This window comes from Perna viridis, chromosome 2 (assembly GCF_037379345.1).
Source record: "Perna viridis isolate PV_CMFRI_1.1 ecotype Kerala chromosome 2, ASM3737934v1, whole genome shotgun sequence".
NCBI classification, from domain to species: domain Eukaryota; kingdom Metazoa; phylum Mollusca; class Bivalvia; order Mytilida; family Mytilidae; genus Perna; species Perna viridis.
This window is the reverse complement of record NC_142446.1, coordinates 9518100-9533177: the sequence shown is the minus strand read 5'-3', so window position 1 is coordinate 9533177 and position 15078 is coordinate 9518100. Positions and strand designations below refer to the sequence as shown.

General features: G+C 34.7%; 2 protein-coding genes across 10 annotated transcripts in view; one reads left to right on the top strand and one right to left on the bottom strand.

Moving 5' to 3' along the window:
* LOC148623567 (claspin-like) overlaps positions 1 to 7108 on the bottom strand; it is a 71528-nt gene extending 64420 nt beyond the window's left edge. For both annotated transcript variants that reach the window (XM_088565470.1, XM_088565471.1), the window contains exon 1: positions 6996 to 7108. In XM_088565470.1, the coding sequence (XP_088421596.1) occupies positions 6996 to 7016 (21 nt within the window). In that variant the 5' untranslated portion in view covers positions 7017 to 7108. The remainder of the gene's footprint in view (positions 1 to 6995) is intronic.
* Positions 7109 to 14463: 7355 nt separating this feature from the next.
* LOC148623566 (phosphofurin acidic cluster sorting protein 2-like) overlaps positions 14464 to 15078 on the top strand; it is a 70257-nt gene continuing 69642 nt past the window's right edge. For 7 of the 8 annotated variants that reach the window (XM_088565468.1, XM_088565467.1, XM_088565465.1 and 4 more), the window contains exon 1: positions 14478 to 14608. In XM_088565468.1, coding sequence (XP_088421594.1) covers positions 14478 to 14608 — 131 coding nt within the window. Of the gene's footprint in view, positions 14609 to 15078 lie in introns of all 8 variants that reach the window. The other variant, XM_088565469.1, reaches the window with a different exon arrangement.

Sequence of the window (15078 nt, the reverse complement as noted above, 5' to 3'; positions counted from 1 at the left end):
CGGCGCTGAGCTTGTCGTAAAAGGCAACTAAATAGTGCCCCAGGTGGTGGAATGGGACACCCCTGGTGTGTTACATGCTGGGGTAGTCAGGCTATAATATGGAAAACCTGACCGCAAACCATAGTGGTGCACCGTGTTGGGAAAGATGCCACATTCCTCACACGTTAAAAAAACCCTACTGTGGTATTCTCCTGGAGTAGGAACCATAGGGCTCTGCCACAGGAGGCTAAATTGCCCGACCCTTCCCACCTCTCCCTATTTCCAGTGGCAATCAAAATTTGTCGACCCCATTATCCTTGTGCCCCATCCCATTTTTCTTTTCATCATCATTTCATGTTTATTTTATCATCCACTTCATGTTCATCGCCTGAATATAGCTGAAATATTGCTGCTCGGGCGTTAAACCCCAACAAACAAACAATAAAATAATATTTGTGTCAAGAACAATAAAAATTTTAATAATAATTCAAAGTGCTGATTTAACCAAGTTCCGATTTGAATCGAAATATCCTCATTAAATATCAACTTTGGATCAAAATCTGATTTTAAACACAACCTGTTTTTAGGACAATTTTTTTTAGTGATTAATTTATATTTAAGTATAGCAAGGAGTTAAATATAGAAGGATTCACATCTCATAAATTATTGCAATATACAAGATTTGAGTATACTCACCACAGCTACTTGCCGCTTATACTGCTATTGAAGTCAAAATTGCGTCATATAAAACATTGATATCATAAAAGCAGGTGAAGCTACAGCTATGAACATCCTTATATACACCATCTGACCATTTTTATCAATTTAAAAAAAATTTTATGATGATCGTTTGGGTTTTGAAGAAGGAGTTAGAACTTTAATTTAGGAGGGAATACCTTTTCTCAAGGGCCTGATTCTGACAGCCATTTTTATAACATCAATAGTTGGTCAAATAAAAACGTTGATATCATGCAAGAATGGAGGCTATAGCTACAAAATTTCTTACATTCACACTAGGACCATTTCTAATCAATTTGAAATAAATTTTATGATGATAGATTGGGTTTTGAAGGAGTTTAAATTTTAAACGAGGTTAACTGCCCTCGAAGACAGGGATACACAGTCAGGGGTCAAAATAAAAGCTTGTATAAACATTGATAACACAAATGCAGGGAAAGCTACCACTGTAAAACTCCTTGTATACACTCTCATACTATTTCTGATTAATTTTTAACAAATTTTATGATGATTATTTGTTTTTCAAACCATATGGGTCAGAATACCTACATTTACTGTGATGAAATGTTGAAGTGATGGAAATCGTCCACCATTAACAGGGCACACTCAGCATCAACGAAATGCATCATGGGGAATCTTGCTGTACATGTATAACGCCCCACGCAACATATTTATTATTGTACTATGTAAAATTGCGCAAGATTCCAATCCTTGAGTATAGTAAGCTCAGTGAACACAAAATTGTAAAATTTTTTACAGGGTATTTGGTTTGGTAATTAAAGAAATTTAACCAGACCGAAAAAAAAATATGGTTATATTATTATAACATAATTCGTGTGTGAACAGATATGGCTTCTGAAGATTAAATGGAGAAATAATTCTAAAGTAATTTATTCAGATATGTCTCAGTTCTTTCTGGAAATAAAGAATATCCCTCCCATTATTTTATGTCTCAGTTCTTTCTGGAATAAAGAGGCTCCCAGGAGCCTGAATCGTTCACCTGGTTCAATTTTGCCTTTCATTGGTAATAAATTAAACAAGAAGTTGTCCAACAACTTTGACTCATAAAAACTTTAATAGTACTTATCATAACGATCATTTCAGCAAATGAAAGTCTAAATCTATCATAGTTTTCAAGACATTGGCTTCAAATGTCTGTCATTTTCCCCTGTCAAGGACAATAACTCTTATAAGGTGTCTGACAAATTTTATGCTTGAAGACTTTTGTAGTCCTAACAATAAGGATTGTTTTAGCTATCGAAAGAATTTGGCTAAACCTAACATTTTTAGAGATATATGTGAAAAACTACTGTCTGACCCCTATGTTCTATTTTTAGTAACAGCGGCCATGTTTTTCGATGGATCAAAAATCCCAAAAACAGTTCTATGCATGATACCCCAAGGAACATTCATACAAAGTTTGGTTCCAATTGGTCAAGTAGTGTCAGAGGAGAAGATTTTTGAAAGAAATAACATTAAAAATAGCAAAAAAACGTCAAAAAAGGGCAGTAACTCCAACATGACTGAACAAATTAAAATGAAAATTTAACCACAGACAGATCTCATCATGCTAAACACTTTAACCCAGTCAGAATTTGGCTAAACATACATGTAACTGTTTTGGATATACATGCGAAAAACTACTGTTTGACCCCTATGTTCTATTTTTAGTAATGGTGTCCATGTTTTTTGACTGATCAAAAATCCCCACATCTTTTCCATGCATACCCCAAAGAACATTCAAATTAAGAATGATTCCAATTGGTCAAGTAGTTTCAGAGGAGAAGATTTTTGAAAGAAATAACATTAAAAACAGCAAAAAAACATTGAAAAAAGGCAATAACTTCATTATGGCTTAATAGATTAAAATGAAAATTTGACCGCAGATAGATCTCATCAAGCTGAACACTTTTACCCCAATGTCAGAATTTGGCTAAACCTAACGGCTTTGGAGATATATGCGAGAAACTACTGTCTGACCACTATGTTCCATTTTTACTCGAAAGTCATGTGAGTGGCTTCGAGTATTGTAAGTATAAGAATGACAAAAGGGCTTCCAGCAGATAACTTCATGGACGGAAATGCTTTCTTCAAATTAATTCGTGATTCTCTTTTAAACTTTTCATCGATATCCAAAATGAATGATATTTCATACATTTTAAGCGTTTATTTTCAGCTAAATATTGTTGAACTGGTAAATCTAGACGCCAAACTATTTTTTTGCCGCTTGGCCTCGTAATAATTTCATAGAAGATAGTTAAAAGTCAATACAATTTAATTGGAGTTATCTCTCTTTGGGTGGTGTTGGATTTTAACTATGACCTGTGAATGGTATTATAATCAAAAAATTATTATCAAGAAGCGTCACAATCAACATCATGAACGTAAACAAATGCAATAATCTTATTTTCATGATATTTGTGTACATCTTTGTTTTGTTTTGATGCAGGTTGCAAGGGAAATATGGGTTCAACACCAAAACATTCTCAAACCTTAGTCCATGTCATGACCGGCACTCTAGCACATGGCTTAAAAATAAACATCGGGAACCTATTTTGTAGGTTGCATGCCAAGCGACTTCTGAGTTTCAGCACCTTTGGTGCTTTGATTAGTAATGGCAGCCATGTTTTTTGACGGATCAAAAATCCCCACATCAGTTCTACGCAGGATACCCCAAGGAACATTCATACCAAGTTTCGTTCCAATTGGTCAAGTAGTTTCAGAGGAGAAGAGTTTTGAAGATGACGACGGACACCAAGTGACAGCAATAGCTCACATGGCCTTCGGTAAGCTAATAACACAAGTCACCATTTCTAATTCAGCTGTCAATGAATCAGAAGACTTAATTAACTGCAAAAAAGAATTGTTTAAAGCTTATTTTGTGATGTGCTGATTAATTTTATAGTTTGACTACTTCTTTCACAAGTTCACAGTACACTCTCTCGTAATACATTATGTTAAATAAGATACCTCTTGATGGTTAAATAATGCAAACTGTTGGTATCCATTCCACCTCAGTATTCCTCACTGAAGTGGCTTATTAAATTTTATCAAAGTTATTATCTTTTTTAACGGGAAAATTCTATGCAAGAGTTCATTTGTAATCATATTTCCTGTCGAATCGTCTCAGGTGATTGTTGTTGTGGATGCCATGCCTTCCTTGGAAAGCAGATCGTTTTTTGAGGAAGAACTCTGATGGCCAATACATTGAGCCTTGTTTTACAGCTTCATTTTATAGAGTATAGAGAGACTGATTGTCAAAGATTTGTTTAACGGAAATCGAAAAAGTAGCATAATTTCCAAATCCGCCACAGGAAAAGACACCAGACCTTCCGAGCGGAATCATATCAAAATTTACCGGACCAGCAGTCGTTTTACCAAACTTGTTCATCGCTCCGACGATATTTCGTTTTCACTGTAAGCTCTGCTTAAATGTCTTATGTATTCAGCTTATATAATGTAAATATCATGATAAATGTACGTGTTCTGTGCTTGTAAATGTACAGTGATTGGGATTACCGTGTGCCATGTGCAATAGTCGCATTTCATCTTATAATGGCGCATTGAGTGACTAATGTGCCACGTCATGTGCGCGCATTAAGCTTCCATCATTGATGGTGGAGAGTTGTCCAATACTTGTGACAGTAAAAAAAGAGATGAACGTGTCTTTTAACAATTTTTTTATGAGCTGCAGGCGGATGTTTTGATAGCCATGTTTTCGAGGGGATTTGAAGACCGGGAATGAAATGGTACAATGTCAATTTTTTAGATTACATATTCTTGATCGCTTATGCATTTGAAAGAACAATAAACATTGTTTTAAAGAATAAAAAATAATATCAGAAAAGCGTGGACTGGCGGTCCCATTTGAAATTGAAAATGCCACCAAAGACATATTTAAGCTAGACACAAAACAGAAGAAATTATCCTTTTCAAAGCCTAAAAAATATTAATGATGGTAATTACCAGAATCAAACTGTAATTGTTGTAGAAACTAACTAGGCAGCTGGACACCATTATGAACCCCTTATTGAAAATATTGATAATGGTAGAGTCATATTATCTGGTCCTAAAACACCAAAAAAATATCCCAAAATCTTATTGCAGCCAAACAAACAAAAAAAAAAAAAATAAGACTCTTTCCTATCACTTGAGATAAACTACTTTAATAGCCAAGTTCGGGTCTAACTGAGTGGGGATCTGTGGACTACATTTGTATAATAAAGCACTAGACAATACATTAGTATAAAAACTCAAACAGAAAAGAAATGAATTGATGTGACAATTAATTGTTAACTCTTAATAAATATTTGATCTGCAGCGTAATTTAAAAGTTTGTTTATGCTACTTATGGTCTTCACTATCTATCTATGTCTAGCCGATCTCAGCTGCTATCCAAATTTTGTCCCATGTTTTTTTAGAATGGCCCATTGAAATTTAAAATGTCCCAATGAATTGAAGGGTAAGGGCCATAGTCCCATTGGCAAAATTTTAATCCCAATCATTGAATGTAATGTAGTTCTATAACATAAAACCATGCATTTTATGTTTAATTTTCATGTTTTCATCGGATATTTTCATTTTTGGTTTTTAGTCAAAATGCGAGGTTTTATCATTGCACCTTAATTTCTAGGTGTAAAAATCAACTTTAAATTTTCTAATTTTATTATACTACTTTCATACTCACCACATCATTTTCAAATCATATTTTATCTTTGACAAAATGATGTGTGAATAAACTTCATTGTGCCATTAAAAATCCTAAATATTTGCTGATCGCTATTCAGAAATGTGCTTCTCGGGACTTATCGATTCTGGTATTTATAGAATCCTATATGTGCTGATTTAAAAGCAAATTTGGATATTTTTAATGGGATTTCTGCACCTGGTAAGAAATTTATTTTACAGCCATGTCTTTTAACTTTGTACTTAATCATTCTTAAATATTTTTTAATTGATATTACGTTATATATAGACAAAAACAGTGTTCTAGGGTTTTTCAGGAATTGAGGTTTCCTCTGAACAAATCCATATAAAATCAACTTTCCCATAGTCAATGACTGCTTTCCTAACAAAACAAATCCTTACAGCATATGAAGTTTTCAACTTGACACAGGAAAGTGTAACTAAGTACCTAACTTTCCCTGACCCAAATTTCATTTGCCCCGGGTAACGGGAAATAGGAATCCTAGAACACTGAAAAACATCCCACAGGTCAATTGGCCGGAACATTACTCCTGCAAAATGGTGTCCAATGATAAAACCTTGCATTTTGACTATAGGAGAGTTCGCCAATCTCATTAGTGATGTCATATTCACTAATTTGCATATCATTAAGTGTCAAATTGGTTGGCAAATAAACATCTAAATAAACAATTGACAATTTCATGATTAGAATCCCAATTTTCAAAACTTTATAAATGTTATTTTATATCCAATTTTGGTTCTGTAAAATGTTTCATTAAGATAAAATAATGCATATTATGTATATGAATTTATAACTGTTTTACTTGAAAAAATAAATTTGTAGTGATATTTGTATAAAATTATAAATGTGTAATTAAAATCTTATGTACATATAGACTAATTACTGAATATTTACTTAAAAAATTCCACGGATAAAAAGAATTTTATTTGCAATGTTGGGAACCAAAAGAATTTTTCAATTATCTTTAAAAATGAAAACGTTACAATGATTTAAAAGTTGATACCCTATGCCACTCAGTGGATTTTTTGCCTACCAAAACCAAATCAGAGGTACATGTAAGTGATGACATCACGAAGGACTCTCCTATAATTATAAACAAAAAATGAAAATATCTGACGAAAACATGATAGATAAACATAAAATGCTTGGTTTTATGTTACAGAACTAAATGTAATGTTGATATTTGACCAAAATAAATCTATCTAGGCACAGAAATTTACCTTTCCTTTTTGCAAGCAATTACCCAGTGATATACTGCAACAGAGTCAGAAAAATAGGTTCACTGCAGTAAAAGGATAGCTTTTGTAAAAACATCAGCCAAAATAAAAATCAACTTTCCAAAAGCCTTTTTTACTTCAGTGTAGCTGTCAGTTAACTACCGTGATACAGTGAGACCCCAGTATATACACATGTACATGTATACATATTTTAGTCACCCTGTGAGGTGAATCATGCCTCCTGACAGTCCTGTTGCAAATAAACAGGGACTTTATACTTCCTGAAATGAATGAAGATAACTTCTTGTAACATTGTTTTAAAACAGTCGTAGCATTCATCTTTCAAAACTTACCATATATATTTCTTGATCCATAGACCTCTTTTCTGGCCGTCCTTTTGTTTACAAAATTCTCATTTCCCGCGCGTTGTGTGTAATTTCTTTCCGGTTCCGGATAAGAAAAATAGATCAGCCTTTCCATATCCCCTGAATGTGTTTACCTCGGCCGTTGTCTCCTATGAATTATTGTTCTGCCCTATATAAGCCAGTATGGTTGTTCTGCGTTATACTTTCTGTTCGTTAAAATCTAGGAATTTCATTTATATTTGTTTTTGACTTGACGACTTATGCTAAACTATGTGTTGATGTTCAGCGCTATACCCACTGTCTCCTCTCTTTCTCTCTAGTTGAAGGAAAACATTGATGGAGAGAAAATCTTTATCTATACATTACTAATTTATAACATCACTAAGTTAATGATATACTAAAATGCAACATATAACACTGCATCTCAAGATTGCTGTTTGCGGTAATCAACGTCGGAACAGACCAATTTCGCGACCTATTTGGAAAAATTATGAATGTTTAATACTAATGTATGGATGATATCCCACTTACATTAAAAGGCCTTTTTTCTACTAACCAAGTGTTTTATGACAATATATGTGCATGCAATTTATGATATACAGAAGGTAGTAAGCCCCTTTTGTGGTGGTTTCCTTTAAGGCTAAAAACCACTAATTCCACTTCCCATAGGCTTCTATGCTAATTTCACAATATTCAATGGCTTCTCTGGACTTTACCTTAACTTTAACCTGCAGATGACTATATATCAGCATGATTCTACATATGTCAGCTCACAATCCTCAGAATGGCATGTGGGGTTAGCAGACTTGCAATGCAGTACTGGTCACCGGAAGTGAAGGGTCTATAAATAGCATGGGAAATCCCAGTGTTTTCACAAGATAGGGGTATATTTAAAAATCATTATGGAGATTAGGCTTCACATCACAAGAAGCAAAATGCACCTATAAAATGTACAGAAATGTTTTTCCTTTCAGAAACTGTTTAAATTTTTAAAATAAGATGAGGACTTTTTTCACAGCAATATGAGGAACAGGGGTAATTTCTGCGTAGGACTATTTTTGCCTACGTTCCAAATGCTCATTGGTTGAATTGGTGGTCTGTAACCTTAGTCCAAACCTACATGTGATTGAAATACTCTATAAAAACCAGATTCACATTTTACTATTGTTTTAAATTTTAAAAGAGAACAGAGATTCGCTAAAGAATTGTATGGAATGGCTTCTGTTCCTACGTTAGTGCATTATTTGATTGGCCTTTGCAAATTTAACCCATGTGATGTTGATGATTGGGGTTTTTATGGTCTTGACTATCCTTACGGATCTCGCACGACCGCTCCTGACGGGAATTCTATTAGTAAATGTATGTTAGTAGTTGGAGGTAGCGGAACCTAGCCTTCGGGATACCCGACTAAAGAACTCAGTCAGAGTATGTCCTACTAGCGCTTGGGCTGCTCTGTTGACGACCTGGCCTACTCCCAGACCCCACGTGGGTCCGAATCTAACTGTTTGGGGGTACGTAAATGTGTATAGAGTGCCATGTGATGTTTTAAAATGGTCTAGTGTTTATTTACATTTCTGCATTCCATCAGAGGTGCAACGTATCAGGAAATGTAATAATTAATCAAGATTACTGCTACTAAATTTCCAAAATCATCCTAATTCATATCGGAATAGTATTTCCTATAACTATTGCAAACACAACTTTTGGCAAATGTACTGTACTGTTGAAAATACGGGAAAAAGAAAAAAAAAGAGATTAAAAGAGCAATCAAGGGAACGCAGGTTATAGCGGTAATCAAAAGAATGTAATCCAGGGACAAAGACCAGACATGGGAAACAGACATACACAACAAAGAACATAAAGTAACTATAATCATACGTACAAAGTAACAAAAGGAAATGAGCAACTCGGACTCCACTAAAAACTGGGAGCATGCATGGACCAGGTGCACCGGTAGGGTAAGCGTTCTCTGCTTTTCTAGAAACACCGGCCGAGTTGCTCATAAAAAGTCAAGTCCGGGTTAGTCGAAAGAGGAAAGGAAAACTATGACACATTAAACAAATCAGTTTTCATAGCGCAGACAGATACACCGTTACTATCCACGAGTTCATGATGACGACCATAAAACTTTTGCAGTGATGACTTCAATCTTGAAGCAACATAATACGTCATCTATATAGCGGAAACTGAGATTAAAGGGTCTAGATAAACGATATTCTTTCTTTCGGATCAGACCAGCTATAAAGTCAGCCTCATAAGAGTGAAGGAAAAGGTCAGCAAGTAGAGGAGCACAATTTGTTCCCATTGAAATGCCGGACAAATATGTTGTCGATTAAAAATTCCTGCATTTTGTAAACATCTTCTTCTGTATATTTGGACGGAATTATTTCTTACAAAGTAAGAGGAATCTCTACCAAGAACTATATATATATTTATATCTAGGTGTACCATCTTTTGGAAAAACAACGATGTATAATGTTTTTAAGTCGGGAATTTAACTGAGTATGGGGAATAGAAGTATAGAGTGTTGAAAAATCATAGGTTTTAATGCTATTATATTCTGATAATAATCTTGAACTGATTGACTCCAAAAGATCTTTCGAATTTTTCAGGATCCACATTGAATTAATACCACTACAGGAGTAACAAGTGTTGTGGTAGGACTGCAGACCCTCTTTGACAGCTGTGAGTATATAGAAGTTAAAAGTTTTGAAAGAGGTTTGGTAGTACATTTTGCATATCCAGCTATGTAACGTTGTTCGTATGGATTCTTGTGGAGTTTATGAATCCAGTACATAGACGGTAAATCACAATCATCGTCCTTGGAAGAGAGACCAAAGAGGATAGCACAGATTAATGGTTTTCCACAATCTCTTCTTCGGAGAGTGTGGTAGCAGTATAGGTCTTATCACTGCTATTATTTTCTACGTGTACCTCTGAAAATAAACATTGGATGTAAAACATCTTGCAGATAAAAACAATGTTGTTTTGGGCTTTGTCTACTTGTACGACAACATATTTGTCATGTATAGTAGACAATGTTTTTGCTACATCGGGGTCATTGAAAACTGATGTAGCATTGGCACTCATTGACCTACTTAAAATTTACATTCGTTTTAAAATTAATGACCTCACAGCCTTTAACCACTCTGACAGAGAATCATTGTCTTCTTGTTCTCGTTTGATCCATTTTCTTGAAAAAAATCTAAGGGAGATAATTGACTTATTGAATAACTAAAGTGCTGACTCCATCGAGGACATATCGAGTATATATTTTTATATTGCTTAAACACTTTTAGTGCTATTCATTCATCTGCTTTTATTTTGCTTTGATAGCCAGCTCTTATCATATATGTTATATAAATGTGTTATTTTAAGATAAGAATGTTTAAGTTCAAATTTTTATATGACATATATGTATCTCTTGTATTGTCCATTATTTATTTGCATGCTTTGTTATATTATGTCTGTCAAAAGCTCAGTTGAGCTTATTTTTATTATTATGTATTTCACGCCGACTCTAAATAAATTCTTATTTATTTATTTATATTTATATCGGCTTGAACTGGCTTATTTGCAACTGCTAGGTGTGATAACCAGCATTTATTTTACCTTTTAATTTTTCGTCACTGCATATATAGCACCGAAATCTATCCTTAGAAATGTTTTTTTTTTTTTAATAATGAACATGTATATATGTTAATTATAGTTTTACTGTTCCTGCTTATCAGTAATGAGATGATTATTTTAAACCAATTGTAGTATTGGTGTACTCCAATAAGTGGAGGAAGAATAAGTTTCAGTCAACTTATATCACAGGGGCTTGCTCCCACTATCAAATATGCAGTCCTACTAGTATCATATAAATTTGATAGTGGGAGCAAGCCCTAGTGCTTATATTAAAAACTCTGCGGTCATTCGCTTGGCTTTAAGTCAAATTGCCCCTTTTTAAAATTTAGTATTGGTAATATCACACGCCTATGGTAAGATAGACGAAACCAGCCAGAAGGGGAGGGGTTTTTGGAGTAGGCAGGATTTCACTATTATATAATATATAAGTGACTATTGTCTTAATTGTATGTGTAAGTAGACTATTATAAAAATTGATTCCCATTACTTTTTTTTCAATGTGAAATCATACTTAGGTACTTGGGATCGGGATTTTTGTTGTTGAAAATTCGACCCTTCAAGTTATTATAACAGTTTATTTTGTCTGTATTTGGGGCATACTTTTGTAGAGCCGAACTCAAAAACATAGAGTTACGTCCGAAAGAGTTAAGGAACCAACACTGGAGCAGAAATCAAAGGAATATATTCCAAGAATGAAAACAGACACTCACAATAAAGAACATAAAATAACAAAAATTAAACGTACAAAGAAACAAAAATAAATGAGCAACCCGGACTCCACTAAAAACTAGGATCACGAACCAGGTGCACCGGTATGGTAAGCTTGCTCTTCTTTTACAGAAACACCCGCCGAGTTTCTCATCAACTGTCACGACGAGCGTAGACGAAAGAGGATAGGGCAACTATGACACGGTGAACAAATCTGTACTCCTGGTGCAGATGGATACATCATGCCGATCCGCGAGTTCACGATGACGACCATAAAACTTTCGTGGTGATGACTTCAGTCTTGTTCCAGAAGCCTAATTGTATGAAGTCTAGCACGCACAAAAAGTCCGCGTAGTAAGAGAGAGAGGGAAGAAAAGAAAAGGAGGTGGTAATTATAAGTGGCGTGGGTTTCTATGTTGTTTCATGATTTACTATGCCCTATTAGCGCAATGGTTCTTACTCCTATCGAATACCACAGCAGAGTTCTTTAACGTGCGAGGAACGGGGAATCTTTCCCAACACGGTGCACCACTATAGTTTGCGGTAAGGTTTTCCGTATTATAGCCTGACGACCCCTGCATGTAGCACGCCAGGGGTACCCCATTCCACCACCTGAGGCACACAACCCAGTTGCTCTATTGCAGAACGAGTAGCACTTACCTTACAATTATTTCCGAGACTACAGTAAGGAACAAATAGTAATCAAGGAAACCATGATTCTAGCGGAAAAAAATGTAATCGTGGGATAAAGACCAGGAATGGCAAATGACAATCAACAAAGAACATAAAATAATCAAAATAATACATACAAAGCAACAAAAGTAATTGAGCAATTCGGACTCCACTAGAAACTGGGAACATGAACCAGGTGTACCGGTAGCGCAAGTGTCCTCTGCTTTCCGAGAAATTCTCGTCAAGTTGCCCATAAAAATTCAAGTCCAGGGTAGACGAAAGAGAAAAGGAAATCTATGACACACTTCGGTTTTTATGGTGCAGATGGATACACCGTAAGAATCCATGAGTTCATGATGACGACCATAAAACTATTTCAATCTTCTAGCAACATAATCCTGTTCTAGAAGCCTAATTGTAAAAGAAGTTTAGCACGGTCCTGTAATATCCTTTTGTAGTTGAACATTTTTGAAGCAATAGGTGAAGTTAAGGGATATGAAATAATCAGTATGGATTTGTCTTTGAAATACGGCGGAATATTGTTCGTGACGGTTAGTGGAAGATGTTAGCCAAATTAATGGCATCTTATACTTTTGTTGACAATCGAGCGTGGAAGAAATTAACTTTTTTCTTCATCTTAACATTTAACACAAACTGGTTAAAGAGTCTGTGATAACCAATATCCAGAATGATGGCAAAAATTCTGTATAATGATGTGGTAGGTTCCAAAACTCAAGTGTCAAGGCTTGCTTTATAAAGAGAGTGCAGTAAAGTAAGGGGTATAGACTAGAGTTTAGTACGAATATGTCATTAAGTCCAAGGGATTTTTGTATGATGTATAGTGGTGGTGGCCATGATTCCTTACCCGTCTTATATTGCATCACAATATTGACTTGAAAGATTTTTATACTTGTGATTTTGTCATTGTATTTGTAAGGTATTGCAGTATCCAGTATCTCTACCTTTCCCTACGGTAGTTTTACTTAGGATAGGACTTGCTCGTTGGATGGTACATTTATTCTTGTATATTTCTTCAAGAATACGAACTTTCATTAAAGATATAGAATGATCTTGTTCATTGAAATGTTGATAAACTGTTTGGAATTTGTTGGTGTTATAATTCCCGAACGATGACCGCTCATTCCTTTGTTTAATCTTTCTAATCTGTATGTTTTATTAGCTTGTAAATGTCAGAATAGGCGGTAAGCAGACTGAACTGACATCGCTGTGCACAGGTCCTTCTCAGTTAATGAAAAAGTACCTCTTTCGTACATAATATGCTGTTCAATGTAATATTTCAAATGGGCACACCATCACAATCAAAACACTCAGAAAGTCATTGATAAAATATTGGACAAATTCAATAGGGCTTCATGTATTATCCTGTCGCACACCTATGTCATATTCCAGCAATACTAGAGGTTGTCTGGCAAGCTATTTTCTGACTTGGTGCCATCCTTATGGTATGGAGGAACGGAATTCCAACCTCTTACGTTGTAGGAGTAACCTATGTCAGAGATGAATGATCTTGTTAGGTAAATTCCAACACGAACTTTTAGAATGTTAATTTTATACACTCATATTATTCGACAAAAAAATCCACCGATACCAGCTTTAATTATTTCAAAAAGAGTGTTTCATGTTAAACTAAGCCAAACGCTTTTCGAAGATCAACAACGCATGAAAAAAGTTGTGATTTCTTCCCCTCTGTGTGTTGTTCTCAATTAAACCATGTGATCAGATGGTCTAAACATTATTTTGAAAAAAAATGTGTATGACTGATTATACTATTCTTAATCTAAATAAATGCCAAGCCTTTAGTCGACACAGTATTAAAAAGTTATGCGGTATACACAATTAAAAATTGCTATACCTCAATGGTAATTGGTATCAAAAATATTTCCATTACATATAGGTGTTATATATGATTCCTTCTACATTGAAGGATTTGAACCATTCGCAAGTAACTTCTTAAAAAAAATTATGTGACAATTTAACATATCAGAATCACAATTTAAAACCCTACATTTCAGTCATGAAATACAAATTAATCCAATCCAGTTGATCTTCCATTTTTTAACTTTTCCACTGCTTTCAAAATTTTTGGCTTTGTAATTAAGTAAACAAGATCAGTGGATGAAAAAGTATTGCTCTCAGTATTTTAAATGAATGTCCTTTAATTGTTCAATGTTAGAGTTCGTTGCCCATTGTCGATTCAGATCATTGATTTTCGTGGACTCAGACTTTCAGTTCATTCAAAACTTCCAATAATAACTCGTTTTTTGTTTCGTAAAAGACCATTCAACCGTTTATTCTGAATAAATATTATAGTAATAATTACTTTTATTATCATTTTCAGACACTTTTAAAATTACGGTACTTTTGCTAGTGATAAAAATATTCCCCCTTTCATAGGGAAAATACCGAACACTTCCGAATGCGCAAGTAAACGATTCACGCATGCGGAAAGAAGAGGAAGATGTTATGGCAGACAAAACATCAAAATCACTGGGAACGGGGTCAAAACCCGTTCCTATGAAATTGTTTGCTACTTGGGAAGTCGAAAAAACATCCCCAAATTGTGTCCCAAGGTATATAATACACACAAGAACGTTCATTTCCTCTAAACATTAAGGAAAATGTATGCATTTTACTGTATAGTCTGCTATTTCTGCTCATCTGCATCTATATCAGTATCATTATCCATGTAAATTATTAAAAATTATTTAACGTATTCGTTCTTATCGATAAATGCTGCATGTTGCTAAAAAAGTTCACTTAAAGACAAAAGAAGATCCTTCTGATAGTGAACCTCTTTTGTAGTTCTACACACATCATTTATTGTTAATTTCGAGCTCCACAGCCTCCAGGTATAAGGAATAATTTGAGACTGGTGAAACCTGAAACCCTCCTGAAGAAACATAAATTCAAACCATCTAATATGTTGTAGGCATGTCCATTGCCTATAGGTGCATGCACCCAGTGGTTCAACAAGTTTTACTTGCTATGCTCTAAGTTCAGAAATATAAGTCTTCCATGGATTGGGCCATTATCTTATTGA